This window comes from Rhinoderma darwinii, chromosome 1, assembly GCF_050947455.1.
Source record: "Rhinoderma darwinii isolate aRhiDar2 chromosome 1, aRhiDar2.hap1, whole genome shotgun sequence".
Lineage (NCBI taxonomy): Eukaryota > Metazoa > Chordata > Amphibia > Anura > Rhinodermatidae > Rhinoderma > Rhinoderma darwinii.
Window position 1 is genome coordinate 632,235,798 of NC_134687.1, and position 19,880 is coordinate 632,255,677.

At 40.3% G+C, this 19,880-nt stretch overlaps 1 protein-coding gene across 1 annotated transcript in view; it reads left to right on the forward strand.

Annotated features, from left to right (window-relative positions):
• The window catches only part of LOC142661445 (uncharacterized), a 71,459-nt gene that overhangs the window by 43,567 nt on the left and 8,012 nt on the right, over window positions 1-19,880 (forward strand). Inside the window, exons 6-7 of the mRNA XM_075838873.1 lie at window positions 15,764-15,861; window positions 16,016-16,130. Of these exons, the coding sequence (XP_075694988.1) occupies window positions 15,764-15,861; window positions 16,016-16,130 (213 nt within the window). The remainder of the gene's footprint in view (window positions 1-15,763; window positions 15,862-16,015; window positions 16,131-19,880) is intronic.

Below are 19,880 nucleotides of genomic sequence, written 5' to 3' on the forward strand. Positions count from 1 at the left end.
ACTGGTCCGTGAAAAAATAGCCTATTGAAATTTTATTGAAAATATGAGAAATTCCTGCTAAAGTTCTAAGCCTTGTAACGTCCTAGAAAAATAAAAGTACATGAAAAAAAATGATGCAAACATAAAGTAGACATATGGGGGATGTTAACTAGTAACTATTTTGTGTAGTATTACTATCTGTTTTACAAGCAAATACATTTAAATTTAGAAAAATGCAAATTTTTGCACAAATAAATATTGCATTTATCGACCAAATTTTTTCACTAACATAAAATACAATATGTCACGAGAAAACAATCTCAGAATCGCTTGGATAGGTAAAAGCATTCCGGAGTTATTACCACATAAAGTGACACGTCAGATTTGAAAAAATCATCTGTGTCCACAAGGCCAAAACAGGCTGTGTCCTAAAGGGGTTAAACTTGGGGCTATTCAGTTTAGAAAATAAGATGGCTTAAGGGTGATCTGATTACTATGTATAAATATTAGTACAGAGATCTTTCTAATGATCTTCTTACACCTGTAACAAGGACAAGGGGGCATCCTCTATATCTCGATGAAAGAAGGTTTCTATGCCAACATAGGTGGGGATTCTTTACTTTAAGAGCATTGAGACTTTGGAACTCTCTAGCACAGGATATTGGGATTGTTGGTTCATTAAGCAAGTTCAAGGAGGTCCAGGACGCCTTTCTTATAAATATTAAAAAGTGCCTCCAGTTATACTGAAATTATAAATTGGCACACTCCTGCACTATAATAGTTTTTCTATATAGTTTGTCCTTGTTACAGGTGTAAGAAGATCATTAGAAAGATCTCTGTACTAATATTTATACATAGTAATCAGATCGCCCTTAAGCCATCTTATTTTCTAAACTGAATAGCCCCAAGTTTAACCCCTTTAGGACACAGCCTGTTTTGGCCTTGTGGACACAGATTTTTTCAAATCTGACGTGTCACTTTATGTGGTAATAACTCCGGAATGCTTTTACCTATCCAAGCGATTCTGAGATTGTTTTCTCGTGACATATTGTATTTTATGTTAGTGAAAAAATGTGGTCGATAAATGCAATATTTATTTGTGAAAAAATGTGCAAAAATTTGCATTTTTCTAAATTTAAATGTATTTGCTTGTAAAACAGATAGTAATACCACACAAAATAGTTACTAGTTAACATCCCCCCTATGTCTACTTCATGTTTGCATCATTTTTTTTCATGTACTTTTATTTTTCTAGGACGTGTTCTAGGACTTGTATTAATATTTTTGCTACTAACTACACATAGACTGCCCATAGTCCACGCTTCCGGCTGCTCATAGCTCTGCATTAGAGGTCACATTACATTGTACAGCGCTGGCGACTGTCCTGGGAGACATGAAGACCAGTAGAACGCTCTCCTAATTCAGTGTTAAAAGCAGCTGGCAACACGGACTATGGGTGGTCCGTGCTGTAGTTTGAAGCAAAAATGGTAATACAAGTAAATTAAAATTATTGGCACATTCCTGCACAATAATAGTTTTCCTATATAATGTCATTATAACCGGAGGTACTCTTTAATATTACAAGTCATGAGTACTAGATTCTGGATTTGTTGAAATCTCATTCACATTGCTGCTACTGTAATAAGTTGCGGATTTTCCGCAATTAAATCCTTTGCAGAAAATCTGCAGCTAATCCACCCCGTGTGCACATACCCTTATAGAGGTTGTGGCAGGAACGAAAGTGCACCTAAAAGTACACCTTATTTGAAGCTAATACTTTTCGCCATTGGAAGTATTTAAAAAATATATATATGCATCCCGAGTTATTGAACTTACAAGCTCCGAATGGCACCCCTTGCAGTTTCTTCATGTGGGTCCATTCACGTCATTCTAGTTATGCTTTCAAGAGGACACGCATGTGCAGTAAAAGGCTGGATTCACACGACCTATTTTCAGACGTAAACAAGGCGTATTATGCCTCGTTTTACGTCTGAAAATAAGGCTACAATACGTCGGCAAACATCTGCCCATTCATTTGAATGGGTTTGCCGACGTACTGTGCAGACGACCTGTAACTTACGCGTCGTCGTTTGACAGCTCTCAAATGACGACGCGTAAAATGACTGCCTCTTCAAAGAAGTGCAGGACACTTCTTTGGACGTTTTTGGAGCCCTTTTCTCATAGACTCCAATGAAAACAGCTCCAAAAACGGACGTAAAAAACGCAGCGAAAAACGCGAGTGGATCAAAAAACGTCTGAAAATCAGGGGCTGTTTTCCCTTGAAAACAGCTCCGTATTTTCAGACGTTTTTGTTCACTACGTGTGCACATACACAAACACTGTGTCGCCAGATCTATCTTTGAACTATCAGCGCACTGATTCCACTCCTGTTATAAGGATCTCTCTTGTACTCAGCTTTTCGACTGCCGAGAAAGCAGAGATTGCACAGGGGAGCCAGATCAGTTCCCCAGCTACTTGCAGTATAGTCTGTCACTGCTCTGTGCACCCTGACTGCTGCCTATTAGTGTGGCGCCTGAGTCAGTCAGTTTCCAAGCTTATTATAAACCGTCCCTTCTCTATGCCCACCATTCGCTACGGTCATTCCTGCACATGGTACACCCTCTGCCTTTGCACAGAGAGTGTACTAGCTTCAAATAAAGAGTTTTTTTAGGGACACTTTCGTTAGTTGCACCACTCCTTTAAAGTGACACGTCCGAACTGGCTGTGGCGGTAGGTGATTAAAGACAGAAATGGTTCTGTCCTTAACCCCTTCCCGCATTTGGGTGTTACTGTACGCCCTTTTTAGTGGTGCCTTACCGCAAAAGGGTGTACAGTAACATCCTGAGGATGAAGCGGGCACAGGAGCTGTGCTTGTGCCATCTGCAGCGGGTGCCGACTGTATTATCCAGAAATACTAGAGATGGGTCCGGCACACGATGTATTTCTAATTCAATTCTACTTTATTGGTATCAAATGTTAAAAAAAAAAAAATGAAATCCCAGAACGCCTACGTTTCTGACCTCTCGGTTCTTACTCCTAGGTACTCTGCTAATGAGAACGGTCTGATTTATAGATCAGATGTTGGAAAGGCATGTGACCACGAAAGGAGGATTAACCCCCTCTAGATCATTAAACAGGTAATGCATGTATAACATCATTGGTCATGTGCAACCTATTTTAAATATCAGAATAGTGATTGCTAGCATAAATGGAAACCTTTATATACAAGTAATCAGGCACGGATCGGGACGAGACTACATAGAAACACATTCGAATATAAATGCAAATGTAACAGATTTTGTTAAGAAGTGTGTAATGACGGGGGTAGGGAAACAGACAAATGAGCCCTAATCTACCCGCCACTCAGTCCCTGCCTACTTGCAACGACCCGCCCTTGACGATGGGGTACAACTGGGCGACGGTCCCTACGCTCAATAAGTGCACGACAGACAAACAAACAAGGGTACACAGAAGAAAAGGGGCAGTTGCCCACGGCAACACCGTGAGCAACAAGAGTAGTAAACGAGCCGAGTCAAACCAGGAGTGTACGAGGTACCAAACGCAGAGCAGGAGAGGAGTAAACAAGCCGAGTCAAACCAGGAGTGTACGAGGTACCAAATGCAGAGCAGGAGAGTAGTCAGTAAGCCGGGGTCAATATGAAGCAAGGACAAATAGTTCAAGAAGCTGCAGCAGGGCCAGGAAACCAACAGAGAAGAATCACAAGCAAGGAAGAACAGGAAAGGCAGGTATAAATAGACAGAGGGCGGGAGCTAGCTCCGTCTGGCCAGGCTGTGATAGGCTCTCCCACTCCTAAGCCTGCTACCCTGAGTGGTGGAAGATGGAGTCAGTCTCACAGACATAGAAGCAGGTGCAGAATGATTACCCATGGGCGTTGACCCAGAAGCTGTGTCTGGCAGATACTTTACAAAGTGCTACTTCTAACATTCCCGCTATTGGTAAAGCATACAGGAGGGATAGCGAAGTGGCTGATTAATAGATATACATCAAATCGGTTCTATAATTTAAACCCTTGGGAAATCTTGTATCCATTTTAATAATCCACATCGCTTTCCTGTTCAACAGAACTTTCCTCCAGTCCCCCCCTCTCCTAGGTTTAAGTACCTTCTCTATTGGAAGACATGACATCCCCATTGTGTGCTTCCAAAAAGTGTTTATAAGCTTTAATAAAATGAATAATAATAATCTTTATTTATATAGCGCCAACATATTACGCAGCACTTTACAATCTAAAGGGAAGATAAACAGACAATATCAGACATTACATAGTGACAAAGCTAATTTACAATTCAGACAGAAGGAGTGAGGACCCTGCTCGCAAGAGTTTACAATCTATGAGGAAATAAGGGAGACACAAAGTGTAAAAGTGTTTGTTCAGTACAATGGTCCAGCCATCTTTTATACACATGGGGTAGTACACATAAAGCTGCATGAGCCGCTCACCAGCCAGTATCTGTGTATGACGGACATGAAGTGCAATACGGTGCAAGGAGTGTTAAGAAATCTTATTCTGATGACTAGTGGGGCCAAGGAAAGGAGTCAGATTAGGGAATGTTCTAGGCCTGTCCAAAAATATGTGTTTTCAGGGCACGTTTAAAACTGTATATATTGGGAATTAATCTGATTGTCTGTGGTAGCGCATTCCAGAGGACTGGTGCAGCACGAGAAATATCTTGGAGACGGGAGTGGGAAGTTCGGATTATGGAGGATTTCAATCTAAGGTAGTTAGCAGAACGTAGAGCGCGAGTAGGGTGGTAGGCAGAGATGAAGGAGGAGATGTAAGGAGGTGCAGCACTGTGGAGAGCTGTGTGGGTGAGAATAATGAGTTTAAATTTAATTCTGAAGGGGATGGGCAACCAATGCAGTGACTGGCACAGGGTAGATGCATTGGCAGGATGAGCCTGGCTGCTGCATTGAGGATAGATTGGAGAGGGGAGAGTTTAGTGAGGGCAAGGCCGACTAATAATTAGTTACAGTAGTCGCAGAGCGAAAATGGCGTTTTGGTTGTTTCCTCAGTAAGAAAAGGCGGATTCTGGAGATGTTTTTGAGGTGGAAATGACAGGAGCGTGCAAGTGATTGAAGAGTAAAGGAAAGATCGGAGTCAAAACTAACCCAGAGACAGCGGGCCTGCTGCCTAGGAGTTATGGCCACACACTGAGATGGAGATATTGGGATTAGGTAGGTTAGTAGAGTGTGGGAACACAAGGAGCTCCGTTTTAGAAAGATTCAATTTCAGATAGAGAGAGGACATGATGTTAGAGACAGCGGACAGACAATCACTGGTGTTTTGTTTTAAAGCAGGGGTGATGTCATGGGAAGAGTCGTATAATTGGGTGTCATCAGCGTAGAAATGGTACTGGAAGCCAAATCTGCTGATAGTTTGTCCAATAGGCGCTGTGTAGAACGAGGTGAGGAGCGGACCTAGGACTGATCCCTGAGGAACTCCGATAGCAAATGGAAGAAGAGAAGAAGTAGAACCAGCAAATGACACACTGAACAAACGGTCAGAGAGATAGGAGGGAAACCAAGAGAGAGTTGTGTCTTTAAGGCCAATGAGTGGAACATGTTAAGTAGGAGTTTGTGGTCTACAGTGTCAAAGGCTGCAGAAAGATTCAGGAGAGAGTATTTACCATCCGATTTAGCTGCCAAGAGATCATTTGAGACTTTAGTAAGAGCAGTCTCTGTGGAGTGTAGAGAGTGGAAACCAGATTGTAGTGAGTCTAGAATGGAGTTAGCAGAGAGATAGCGTATGAGGCGAGAGTAGACCAAGCGTTCCAGGAGTTTGGAGATGAAGGGGAGATTAGAGACAGGCGGGTAGTTAGCAGGGCTGGATGGGTCAAGAGTTGTTTTTTTCAGTAATTGGTTTATAATGGCATATAGAAACAGGGAGAGAACCTCCAGCTCACCGGTCTGCGTCTCCAACAGCGTCCATCGGATCCCCGCGACGGCCCGCGGTATGAAACAATAATGTAGAGGAAGAGTGATCCAGCGCTGATGTTGGTTTAAAAGGGAAGTGAGAGTCCCATGTTTATTAGAAAAAAAATTTGAGTAAAAATGGAACGGGAGACGCAGTCCCAAAGTGCAAGTAGTCAGGGTATATGCCCAAGCCTACGCGTTTCGAACGCGGTCTGCGTTCTTAATCATGGCAAGATTAAGAACGCCATGATTAAGAACGCAGACCGCGTTCGAAACGCGTAGGCTTGGGCATATACCCTGACTACTTGCACTTTGGGACTGCGTCTCCCGTTCCATTTTTACTCAAATTTTTTTTCTAATAAACATGGGACTCTCACTTCCCTTTTAAACCAACATCAGCGCTGGATCACTCTTCCTCTACATTATTGTTTTATAATGGCATGTTTAAAAGAGGAGGGAAAGATACCAGAAGAAAGAGAGTGGTTAAAAATTTTAGTCATGTGACTAGTGACAGCTGGGGAGAGGGACTAGAGGAGATGTGAGGGGATAGGATCACTAGGGCAGAAGAGAGGAGCCTAGAGACCTTCTGTTATTGGGTCAAATTCTGAAAGTGAAGAAGAGGGAGTGCGGGAGGGAAGGGGATCGATGTTACTATGGGACTGAGAGACAATATCATGCCGAATGTTGTTCATTTTAATTTTAAAACAAGAGGCCAGGTCTTCAGCACTGAGATCTGTGATCGGTGTCTGCACTTTAAGACTAAGGAGGGAGCGAAAAGTATCAGAGGCGTTTTGAATTATTAGATAGTGTGGAGATGAGGGAGGTGAAATAGACTTGTATGGCGCGGTGAAGGGCAGAGTTGTAAGTTTTAAACATAAATTTGTAATGGAGGAAATCTGCCGCCAAATGCGATTTTTCTCCACAGACCTTCGGCACATCCCATGCACCGCTGAAGAAAGTGGGATTAAGGCGTCGTCGTCTTTGTCGAGAGGTTTGGAGTGTAGGAGGGCTGCTTCTTCCAATGCATTTTTGAGTGTTCTTGTAATGTTTGGTGGCCAGATTGGGACAGGGGAGGGAAGAGATAGGGGACAATGAGGACTGTAGACTGTCTGAGTTGCTGAGTGTTAATGGCATATAGATTTCTGTATGTCTGATACGTATGACCTGAGGAGGCACAGAATATTTGATAGTAAAGGAGAAAAGGTTGTGGTCAGAGAGCTGGAGAGGAGAGTTAAAGTCAGAAACTGAGGAGAGACGGAAGAAGACCAGGTCAACCGAATGCACTTCATGTGAAGGAGAGTTAGTAAGTTTTGACAGACCTAGGGAGGAGGTTAAAGATAGAAACTGGGAGGCAGATGGGGAGATTGGTTTATCAATGGGGATGTTTAAGTCGACCATGATGAGAGTGGGTGTTTCAGAGGATAGAAATTGTGGAAGCCACGCAGCAAAATGATCCAGGAATTGGTGGGGTGAGCCCGGGGGGGAGGGGGCGGTAGACAACTGCCACTCTGAGGGAAAAAGGGTGAAAGAGTCTGAGAATGTGGACTTCAAAGGAGGGGAATGTGAGTGAGGGGACAGGGGTAATGACCTGAAAAGTGCAGTGTGGTGAAAGAACTATACCTACTCCTCCACCCTGCCTTTTCTCAGGTCTGGGGGTATGAGGCAAGTCGAGATCACCATGAGATAGGGCAGCAGGAGAAGCAGTGCCAGACAGGTGAAGCCATGTTTCAGGAGGTTGAGAGAGTTAGAAAGGAATAAGTCATGAATAAAGGTGAGTTTGTTGCACACGGACCGAGAATTCCAGAGCGCACAGTTAAAAAAGACAGGAGAAGACATACAAGAAATGTTGAGGAGATTTGCAGGGTTTCTATGTGAGTTAGATAAGTTGTTGAGCTTGGCAGAAGAAAAGGGAAGACCAGGGTTGGGAGAGATGTCCCCTGCAGATAGTAGCAGGAGAATGGAGAGAGACAGCAGATGGTTCTGTGATTTATGAGAGCGACCTTTGTGTTGAGCAGTGGGATGAGATGGGTTAAGGTGATTCAGCAAAGTGAATAGTGAATGGGAGCTCTACATGGGCGAGGGAAGGAGAGAGGAACTTATGTGGACAGAATTTACTAAGGGGCGAAGTGGGCGGTAGGATTGTAAACCAACAACAGCTACAATGATGAGTGAGGCAGCAAACATGTTGTGATGGTTTGGTCGTAGGAATCAGAGAAAAATTCTATAGCAGTAATTATAATGTATGCAAGTTTGTTTCTTTAGTCCACACAGCTTACCTGTCACTTTCCCTGTCTAACTGCCATGTATAACTGCCAGGACACTTTGCCAATATGACACTTAGACAGAGATGACTTCTGCACACATGCCACCCCTGCACGAGCTCTAGAGACATTAAGTTATTTTGTGTGGTATATATCCGTCAAATGCACTCCAATGCGTCTTTTTAAGGGGCTCGTTGAACAACCAATATATTGTAATCTGCATGTATCGCATTGTATAAATTAGATGACATATGTCGTGTTACAATTGATGAACGTTTTTATATTCTATTATTGATTATTCGCATAAGACAGAAAATAATTAGTATTACGCACATTTGTGTGAACCGTGTATTGTGAGCCAGCCTGTATCAATATCGATGCGTCCGTAAAAGTCTGAACTATTGCAATATAGTGTTATTTAATGCACACGGTGAAAGCTGTAAAAAATAAAAATTGTAAACCGCCAAAATCTCAGTTTTTTTGTCACCTTAGCTCCCAAATTTTTTTTAATAAAAAGTGGTCAAAAAGTCATATGTACCAACAAATGGTGCCAATAAAAACTACAGCTTGTCCCGCAAAAAATAAGCCCTCTAAAAAACTCTAAAAAAAAAAAGTCTAATAAAAGGGGGGAGGGGGGAAGAAGGGAGTGTTCTTGCCATCTCTGTATGAGACCGATAAATTACCTTTTTATTAGGAATAAGGATATAAAGTGGATCTACCTCCATTATGTAGGACAGTATTACTATTTTTCGTTCCATTTGTTAAAATACAAACAAAATATGTAAAAGTTATAGTCTTTCTCCACACACCTCAATTTTATTCACCCTGTGGATAAAATCCTCTGTCGCGCACTCAAATCATTCTCCCTGCGGTTATTGTTATATCTGCCAGATACTATTTGTAAATTGTCATAAACCCAATTGATCTTCCCATGATAATATATAATCTTATACTCTGGAGGGAAAAATTGTGCTGGTGGCCATAATATGTGTTTCTATTGACTAATTGAGACCATTAGGGGTTAAACTGTGATATTTGTAAATCCAGTATGCTTCCCTATTTTTCAGTTGGGAAAATCTATTGTTTGCAGTACTTGGTATCTGTTCTAGGGGTGTGAAAGTCACCTCAAAATTTCCCCTGTGCTGCTGATGTAAATGCCTGGATACGCTATGCTTAAGAAAATGGTTATTTTGTATCAGATCTGTGTTTATTGATCCTAGTTTTTAGTGGCTGTATTGTCCTGCCTATATATTGAAGGCCACAGTTGCATTAGTAGTAGGTAAATGACAAAATTAGTGGCACAGTTCAGAAATTTTGTTATAGGAAAAACTTATTTTGTTATATTACACTTGGATGTTAGTGTCTTATGATTTATAGAATCACAGCACATGCATCTAGATGTATTGCATTTATAGGATCCTGTTAATTTTGGGAAGAGGCTAATATTATACTTTGGCTCTGTAGTTTTGTCTTTGAGACGGCTTGGGGCTATAATATTTTTGATGTTCTGTCCCCTCCTATAGGTGAAGCCCGGTTTGGCTGGTAGGACCGGTTTTAGGATTGGGTCGTTTTGCAGAATGCTCCAATGTTTTTGTAAAATGTTTTTCAATGTCTTGTGTCCACTATTAAAATCTGTTATAAAAGTTGTATTTACGTATATTTGTTGATCTACTATTTGGTGTTTTTTGGGGTCTATGTAGCAATATTTCCTAAAATGGGATATAACTGTAATTGTTAATTGTCAATTATACTGGTGTAAAAAGATATGTAACCGTTTCTGCCGGAGGTTTACCAGTTCTTTTATGATATAAGAAGGGTGCACCTTCTAAGTTCAAACATTATACTTGGCCTGATGAATGGACCGGTACAGTCTTGAAATGCGCAGTCCACACGAATAAAGAAAAATTTACTTCCATATATTGCAACCATTCCTACTTGCCTGGCGCCGTCACCTAAAGACTGCATGAATTTTTCTTGGTGTTTCCTCTGCATACCAGAGGATCTCAGACATAAAGGGGTTGGAAACTGTGTGTGTGTGTGTGTGTATATATATATATATATATATATATATATATATACATATACACACATACACTTCTCCCACCATGCTACGTAAATATTCGCTAATGATGGGAAAATGTATCTCCCATAGGACACACTGTAAGAAAAATTGAATGAAAAATAATTGTGTTTAAGTAGGAAGTCCGTTGTCATAAGGATGTACTGCTTCATTTGGTCTTTATAAGCAGTGTAGGTATACAGATGATACTCCAAAGGTGTCAGTGCTTTCTAGTGTGGTATTGAGGTATATAGTTCCGTGCTGTCACATGTCAGCCATGTATAGTTTTCCTGCCACGAGATTTGATCCATTATCTTTAGAACAGCTGTACTGTCCTTAATATAGCTAGGTGTCCTTTTTACAAGTGGCTGTAGTTTCCTATCAATCCAGGCTCCTAAACGTTCCATAAGAGATACATTGCCAGATACTATGGGCCTCAATGGCGAGGAAATCGGTCCTTGTGTTTTTTAGGTTTTGACCATGTTGGGTGACAGTCTAACATACCGTAAATTAACCAGTGATCCTACTAACATTTTTAAAAGCAAACTCACTAAACTCCTTGAAGAAGGGCAATCTATGGCCATTTTGAGTAAAAAAGAAGCTGAATACATGAATAAGGATTTTCCAATCGTAGCGATTTTCTGTGCCCTACCTAAAACATACAAGGACGGATTTCCCCCGTCACTATATACCTCAGTACCACACGGGATAGACCTGACCGCTTTGGAGTACCATCTGTATACCTACATGGCTTATGAAGACCAAATGAAGCAGTACATCCTTATGACAACGGACTTACTCAATTATTTTTCATTCAATTCCCAATGCACTTGACGGATATATACCACCCAACAAAACGCAATGTCTCTGGGGCTTCTAAACACTTTTTGGAAGCACACAATGGGAATGTCATGCCTTTTAGAGTCATTCTGATAGAGAAGGTACTTAAACCTAGGAGAGGACTGGAGGAAAGTTACAGGAAAGCGATGTGGATTCTTAAAATGGATACAAGATGTCCCAAAGGTTCAAATTATAGAACCGATTTGATGTCTATCTATTAATCAGCCACTTCGCTATCCCTCCTGTATTCTATACCAATAGAGGGAATGTTAGAAGTAGCACTTCCTAACAAAATATGTTACATTTGCATTTATATTTGAATGTGTTTCTAGACATATATATAATATCATTTTATGTAACCCCTATGTAATGAGTATGTAGTCTCATCCCGATCCGTGCCTGATTACTTGTATATAACTGTTTCCATTTTTGCTAGCAATCACTATTCTGATATTTAACGTAGGTTGCACATGACTAATGATGTTATACATGCATTACCTGTTTAATGATCTCGAGGGTGTTAATCCTCCTTTCGTGATCACATGCCTTTCCAACAGCTGATCTATAAATCAGACCGTTCACCTTAGCAGTGTAGCTATGACTAAGAACCGAGAGGTTCGAAATGCGTAGGCGTTCTGTGCCCGGGATTTAGTTTGTGTGTTTTAACCGTTGCTACCAATAAAGCAGCATTTAATTTTAAATACATTGTGCTAAGGCAACCATGAAGCCTGTTAATGGGATCCTGATCGGCCATGTACGGAAGCCTATTAGGTCCTGCCTTTGGCAGGACCTAATAGACTGTGAGTTGTAAAATGACAGTTACAATACACTGCACTACATAAGTAGTGCAGTGTATCGTACCGGGGATCAGAAGGTCATGCCTTCAAGTTCCCTACTAAGTGTAAAAAAAAACGTTTTAGATAAATAAAAGTTTTATGTAATAAATACAATAATAGCCCTGTTACCCTGAACATTTTTATTTAGAATAAAGTGATATTGTGTAAAAGTAGTAAAACATTAAAAAACAATATACATTTGGTATTACTGTAATCGTATTGAACCGCAGACTAAAAAAGTAAACCTGTTGTGTACTTCAAAAAATCGCATGCACCCCAAAGTGATACTAATATAAACTACACCTCATGAATATCAAGCACTCACACAGCTAGTCAATGGAAAAATAAGAAGTTATGACTCTCGGAACGCAATAATGCAAAACGACAGGCCAGACAAATTTTATATGCCTAGCTCTTCTTCACCTAAACTCCCACGTCATCATTTGCTAGGCCTCACAGGTAGACTTTGTAAATGCAGCGGAAACTATGATATTTTGGGGTCTTGTGCTGCATATGGGGCTAGTGAAGAAGTCAAAAATTAGGCAATACTGGAATGCGCATAGTTTGTACAATATTACGGACAACCTTTACATGTGCAAATACTGCCTCCAAAAAACTGGCCTGTACATAAAGGACTGGTTCAAAGCGTACGTCACTATCCATGGATAATTAATTTTATTATTTATATACCCCATTATTATACGCTGTTATACTACACTAAGCTTTTATATGCTCCCACATTATGAACTGAAACACCAGTAAAATCCTAAACAAAACTACTACCAAGCAAAATATGCTCTCCAAAAGCCAAGTGGCGGTCCTTCCGAGCCTAGTAGTGTGCCCAAATAGCAGTTTATGACCACATATGGGGTATTACTTTACTCTGGAGGATCCACTTAACAATATATCGGGTGGGTGTCTCCATTGGTACAGCCTGAGCACAACATATTGGACACTGAAATAACATATCTGTGGAAAAATTGCAATTTTCAATCTGCAATATCCATGTACTCATTTCTGCAAATCATGGGTCAAAATGCTCACTATACCGCCATGATAAATTTCTTAAATGAGCTTAGTTTCCCAAATGTGGTCACTTCTCTGGGATTTTCACTGTACTGGTACATCAGCGCAATGCAACATGGCGTCAAAAAATAATTCACTACAAAAACTAATTTGCGCTCTTTTTCTCTTTAGAGCTTTGCCATGTGTCCAAACAGCAGTTTACAACCACATATGGGGTATTTCCTTACTCAGGAGAAATTGTGCAACAAATTTTGGTATGACTTTTCTCCCGAATTCCTTGTGGAAATTAAAAATTATGAGCTAAAACCAAATATCATTGGAAAAATATTATATTTTTAAATAACACGACCCAATTCTAATAAAATTGATAAAACTGTGTGGTTAAAATGCTCACTACACACCTAATTTAATTCTTTGAGGGGTATAGTCTACAAAATCGGATCACACTAGGGGAATTTCCACTGCAGTGGTACCTCAGCGGCTCTGCATATGCAACATGGCCCCTAGAAACCAATTCAGCAAAAGCCAAATGGCGCTCCTTTCCTTCTCAGCCCAGCTCTGTGCCGAAACAGCAGTTTGTGACCACATATGGGTAAATGTTGTACTCCAGAGAAAATGCTTTACAAATATTGGGGTGCTTCTTCTCCCATAGTACTTGTGAAAATATTTTTTTTTTAGCTAAAACGACATCTTATTGGCAAAAAAAATAATTTTCAGTTTTTACAGTTCAATCCTAATAACATTTTGACCTGTGGGGTCAAAATGTTAACTACACCCCAGATTAATTTCTTAAGGAGTGTAGTTTCCTAAATGGGATCACTTTTAGGAGGTTTCCACTGTACTGATACCTTAGGGGCTTTGCAAATGCGACATGGCATCGGAAAACCATTCCAGCAAAATCTGCGCACCAAAAGCTAAAAGGTGCTCCTACTCTTCTGAGCATTTACCGCATTTATTTATTGCATGCTCATGAGAAAGTGCCTAACCATTTTTGGGGTGCTTTTTCTCCTGAATTCCTTGTGAAAATGAAACATTTTCAGCTATAACTACATATTGGAAAAAAATATATTTAAAATTTTCACGGCCCAATTCGAAAAAATTCTATGAAAAACCTGTGGGGTCAGAATGCTCACTACACCCCCAGATACATTCCTTGAGGGTGCAGTTTCCAAAATTCGGTGTATCTAATGTTCTGGCACCTCAACACCTTTTCAGACATGAAATTGTGCCTGGAAAATATCCTAATAAAAAGGAGGCTCCAAAATCCACTGAGTGCTCCTTTAATTTCTGAGGCCTATGTTTGAGTCAAGTAGCACACTAGGATTACATGTGATATATTTTTGAAAACTGCGGAATCTGTGTAATAAATATTAAGTTGTGTTTTCCTGTTAACACTTGCTGCGTTACTGAATTAAATGGATTTAATTGAAAATCTGTCTGAAAAAATGAAATTTATAAATTTTACCTCCACTTTTTTTCCTTAATTCCTGTAAAACACCTAAAGGGTTAACAAGCTTCCTAAATGCTGTTTAGAATACATGAAGGGTGCTGTTTTTAAAATGGGATGACTTATGAGGGGTTTATATAGATCGCTCAAAGCCACTTCAAAACTGACGTGGTGCCTAAAAAAAATTTTTTGCACATTTTGTTGAATATTTGAAAAACTGCTAGTAAACTTATAAACCTTATAACGTCCTAAAAAAATGTAAATTAAATGTAAAAAAATTATCCCTGCATAAGGAAGACTTATAGTAAACCTTATTTATTTACGAATTTGTGTGGTACCATTTTAGAAGTAGGAGATTTCAAATGGAGGAAAATCCTAATTTTTCTAAATTTTCTTTACATTTTTTATATAAATAAAGAGTAAACATAATCGACCAAAATTTACCACTATCATAAAGAACAATGTCTCACAAAATCATTTGGATAAGTAAAACCATTCCAGAGTTATTACCACATAACGTGACACATGTTAGATTTGAAAAATGCGGCTGGTCCTGAAGGCCAAAATGAGCTTGGTCCTGAAGAAGTTAAAGGCTAGGTACACCTTTTATAGGCAATTTTTTTTAAATTAAATATTTGTTTTAGGGGATTACAAACCTTCTTTGATGAAACATTATTTTTTCGTTTTTACCATACAGCTATTCTTCCACTATACACAGAAGCTGGATCATTCGCTATCAGTCAAATTCGTAAGAGAAGTAAACTGACGATTCGGCTGAGAGCGGGTCCTGTGTATCCTCGTTGATCACCTTAGATGGGATCATAATTATTGTGATCCTGTGTGTTACAGACACAAGTCCCGCTCTCAGCCGACTCGTCAGTTCGCTTCACTTACGGATTCGACTGATAGCGAATGACCCAGCTTCTGTGTATAGAGGAGACATAACAGCTGTATCGTAAAAACAAAAAAAAAAGTTTTAATAAAAGTGAATTAAAAACGTGTTTAATATATATACACAATAGGAGAAAACATTGAAATAATAAGCAGGTGACGCCCTGAATTTTTTTTTTGGGTTGGCAGGGAACTTTTAAAATAGAGATGCTGTGTGTCCCGCCACTTTGAAGTGTTTCCGCGTCCACGCAACACAGAGTTAAATACTATGGAGAAGCAGGGAGCCGTCGGCACTCTGCCATTCGCTTTGGTAGGCCACAGTTTACTTTAAGCCTGCGGCTTACAAGTTGCAGGAATATCAACACAGGTAGTGAGGACCTCAACGTTGTAATTTCGGCTCTGATCAGTAAACAGAAGTGTATAGAGAAGTGTCTGATATATAGACAGGTATACAGTAGTCATGTATTCATTCACTGCGTGTTTCCTACAGATGGATCCAGTAAGAGAAGTCGACTAGAGAGATGTCCCAGTCCTCTGTATTCCCAGGACTGTCCAGAGGAAAAACACAATGTCCCAGAGAATCATCAGGTAGATGAAGCTGAGCCCTATACCAGATCTATATAGGGGGGTGTGGAGCTTTTTGGTCCTATGGTCATAGATTTTGGTGGTTTCTTGTGTTGATCTGTTAGATTCTTCACACTCTCTGCTGTATTGTACTGAATTATTACATATGTGAAATCAGGGGGAAGATCAGACTAATATTAAAGCAGAGGATGAAGCAGAAGAAAAGCGGGTGAGGGGCAATCAACCGTGTAAGAGTAAAGTGGAGGAGGAAACTCCAGGAGATGTTACCACAGGTAAGTAATAATTAATTTAGAAAGTGAATTACGAGGTTTCGTAAGGTAAGGTTCCTCCTTGGCTCTGCATTAGGCCTTATTTACACGAACGCTGCGCATCTCGGAGGTCAAAAACTGCTGTTTTTCACGTCCGAGGTGCATCCGTGCTCAGCGCTGCGGGATGCGATGTCACGCATCCCCCATAGTCGAGAGTCTATGGAGGGATGCCTGATGCGCGAAAAGAACGAACATGTCCTATTTTCGCACGGACCCATCACACGGTCCGTTGAAACAACGGCTGTGTGAGCGGCCAAATTGAATTACATAGGTCCGTGGGACGACCGCTATTTCAACGGCCGTCCCACAGACGTTTAACACGCTCGTGTAAATAAGCACTAACAGTAACACTTCAGGCAATGTATTATACATAGTGCAGGACCTGTGGGAACTGTGACTGCACATAGAAGTTCTCTACATGGTGTTCTATAAATCTGGTCATGCACTAGGCTTAGCATCAGATTTTGGAGGCCACCAACTACGATTAACATTTGCACTAACAGCCAGGATCTGAAAAAACTCAATTTAACTACTTAAAGGGAATGTGTCATCAGAAAATTAGCTGTTTAAAGGGGTTATCCCATCTTGGATAATTATGACATGTACACATTCACTTCTATGGGAGTTACGGAAACAGCGTAGCTCCGTGAGCTCGGCTGTTTTCGTAATTCCGACCACCTAACCAGGAAGTGGCTGGGAGGCAGCAGGATCCAAGTAAGCTGGAACGGGGTTATGGGGGCCCTGTTCTAGAGGTAGGTGCAGGTCCCAGAGGTGGGACCCGCATCTATATGACTTTTATGGCATATCCTGTGGATATGCCTTAATTGTCCAAGATGGGAAAACCCCTTTAACTCAAGTTTTTATGTTAAACCTATTTTTTAAGATATATTGGTTTTTTTTCTATGTCATCTTTAAAAATAATCCTAAAATCTTGCATTTTCACCCTGGCCACTGAGTCTCATAGTAGACTGACACTTCCTGTTTTGTAGAGATCAATTCTTATCATACATCTCATTATCATCACTGGGAGGATTACACTGACAGGTAACACCTATGATACAGTACTGTGCAAAAGTATTGTGGAAAAATGCTACAAAGTAAGAATACTTTTAAAAATAGAAGTGTTCAATTTTTTTTTATCAATTAACAAAATACAAAGTGAATGAACAGAAGAGCAAACTGAATCAAATCAATATGTCGTTTGACCACCCTTTTCCTTCAAAACAGCATCAATTCTTCTAGATACACTTGCACACAGTGTTTGAAGGCACTCGGCGGGTAGGTTGTTCTAAACATCTTGGAGAACTAAGCACAGATCTTTTCTGGATGTAGGCTTCCTCAAATCCTTCTGTCCCTTTATGTAATTCCAGACAGACTCGATGATGTTGAGATCAGGGCTCTGTGGGGGCCTTATCACTTCCAGGGCTCCTTTTTCTTCTTTACACTGAAGATAGTTCTTAATGACATTGGCTGTATGTTTAGGGTCTAGGGTCGTTGTACTGCTGCAGAATAAATTTGGAGTCAATCAGATGCCTCCTTGAAGGTATTGTATAATGGATAAGTATCTGCCTGTATTTCTCAGCATTGAGAACACCGTTAATCCTGACAAAGTCCCCAACTCCATTTTGAATTGCAGCCCCAAACATTCAAAGAACCTCCACCATTCTTCACTTTTGCCTGCAGACGCTCATTATTGTACAGTATTCAAATTTTGACTCATCAGTCCAGAGCACCTGCTGCCATTTTTCTGCACCCCAGGTTCTATGTTTTCATGAATAGCTGAGTCGCTTGGCCTTGTTTCCATGTCAAAGATATGGCTTTTTGGCCAAAATTCTTCCATGAGGACCACTTCTTGCCAGACTTCTCCAAACAGTAGATAGGTGTACCTGGGTTCCGCTGGTTTCTGCCAGTTCTGACCTGATGGCACTGCTGGACATTTTCCAGTTTGAAAGGGAAGTAAGCATGATGTGTCTTTGATCTGCTGCACTAAGTTTCCTTGGCCAACCACTGCATCTACGGTCCTCAACTTTGCCCGTTTCTTTGTGCTTCTTCAAAAGAACTTGAACTGCACATTTGGAAACCCCCGTCTGCATTGAAATCTTTGCCTGGGAGAGACCTTTCTGATGCAGTATAACTACCTTGTGTTTTAAAATGTGAAGAAGTCCAAAGTGGAGCAGCACTGTAAAATGGAATCTAGTTTAGAATCCGGGTGCAATCTTCAGCAGAGCGGACTCTAAGGTCCAAATAGGCAAAGCAAAACACGAAAAAGGAAGCAACATTCCAGGTAAAGTAACTACAGTGGTTTACTCACCAATGATGCAGACAAGTGATGGTTCAGCTCCTCCTTAGAGCCATTATCAAACTTGATAATGACTCCAAGGAGGAGCTGAAACGTCGTTGTCTGCATCAATGGTGAATAAACCACTGTAGTCACTTTATCTGGAGGGCTGCTTCCTTTTTGCTCTATTTTGCTTTACCTTGTGTCTTGATGCTGTGTTCAGTCTTGCCATGGTGGAGCTGTGACATGAAATTGTCTTCCACAACCTCACCTTTGTAGCAGGGGTTGGCTGTTCCTCACCCTGTTTAAAGCCTCATACACAGCTGTGTGTTACAGTTAATGACTGTTTCAGCCTACGTATGAAAATGCTAATCATTATCACCTTTTGGTATAATTCGTTAATCATACACCTGACTATAATCTTACAAAACCCATGACTTATGCAAGTTTACCTAGAAGAGCTGATGCCGTTTTGAAGGCAAAGGGTGGTCACACCAAATATTGATTTAATTTAGATTCCTCTTCTGTTCATTCACTTTGTATTTTGTTAATTGATAAAAAAAAAACTATTGACACTTCTATTTCTGAAAGCATTCTTACTTTGCAGCATTTTTTTTTTAACTGTAGCATTTTTTTTTTTACTCATACACAGATGTTTTTCACGTCCGAGTCGCATCCGTGCGGGACCCGTTTTCACGGATCCCTCATATACTTGAGTCTATTGAGGGATCCATGAAATTGGACGAAAATAGAACATGTCCTATTTTTCCACGGGCCCTTCACACAGTCCTTTAAAACAGTATAGCTCTGTGTGCGCAGTGTATGGAAGACATGGTAACAGTTAAGCTCCACCCACTACCTCAATGAAAACTTTGAATTAGAGTGAGAGCCTGCAAAGTGAAAACTTCTAAAATAATGCCATATACAAATCATTTAATGGTCAGAAATAGTGTAATTCCTCCTGTACACACATATGGCAGATTGTTCTGAAAAGTCGTATTGGTAATTTGGTACACTTTAGGGTCTTTAAGAAGTTTTCAAGATGGTTTAAAGATATGGATCTTTTTATATTGAATTAAAAAAACAACAGATCCATGGTTATTAGGAAGCACCTATTTTAACCATTTACCGACTGCTTATAGTTTACACCTATCCCTGCTAGGATGTTTTGAAACGTCCCACAAAGTTTTCCCCTTTACACCTCTCCCACTCTATCACAGTTAAATATATTCCTTATTTATTACACAATATCAAAACCCTATATGTTCTGAGAAAAACAAGACTAAATAAGTATCGGTTGGCAGATGAATAGAACAACAATTTGCAATTAAATTGCCACATTGCTAAAACCTAAATGGGGCCGCTTCATTACGTTCACCTTATTAGAACTTGATAAGACCCTCTTTCCTATTAGAACAGCCTGAATTCTTAGTGAA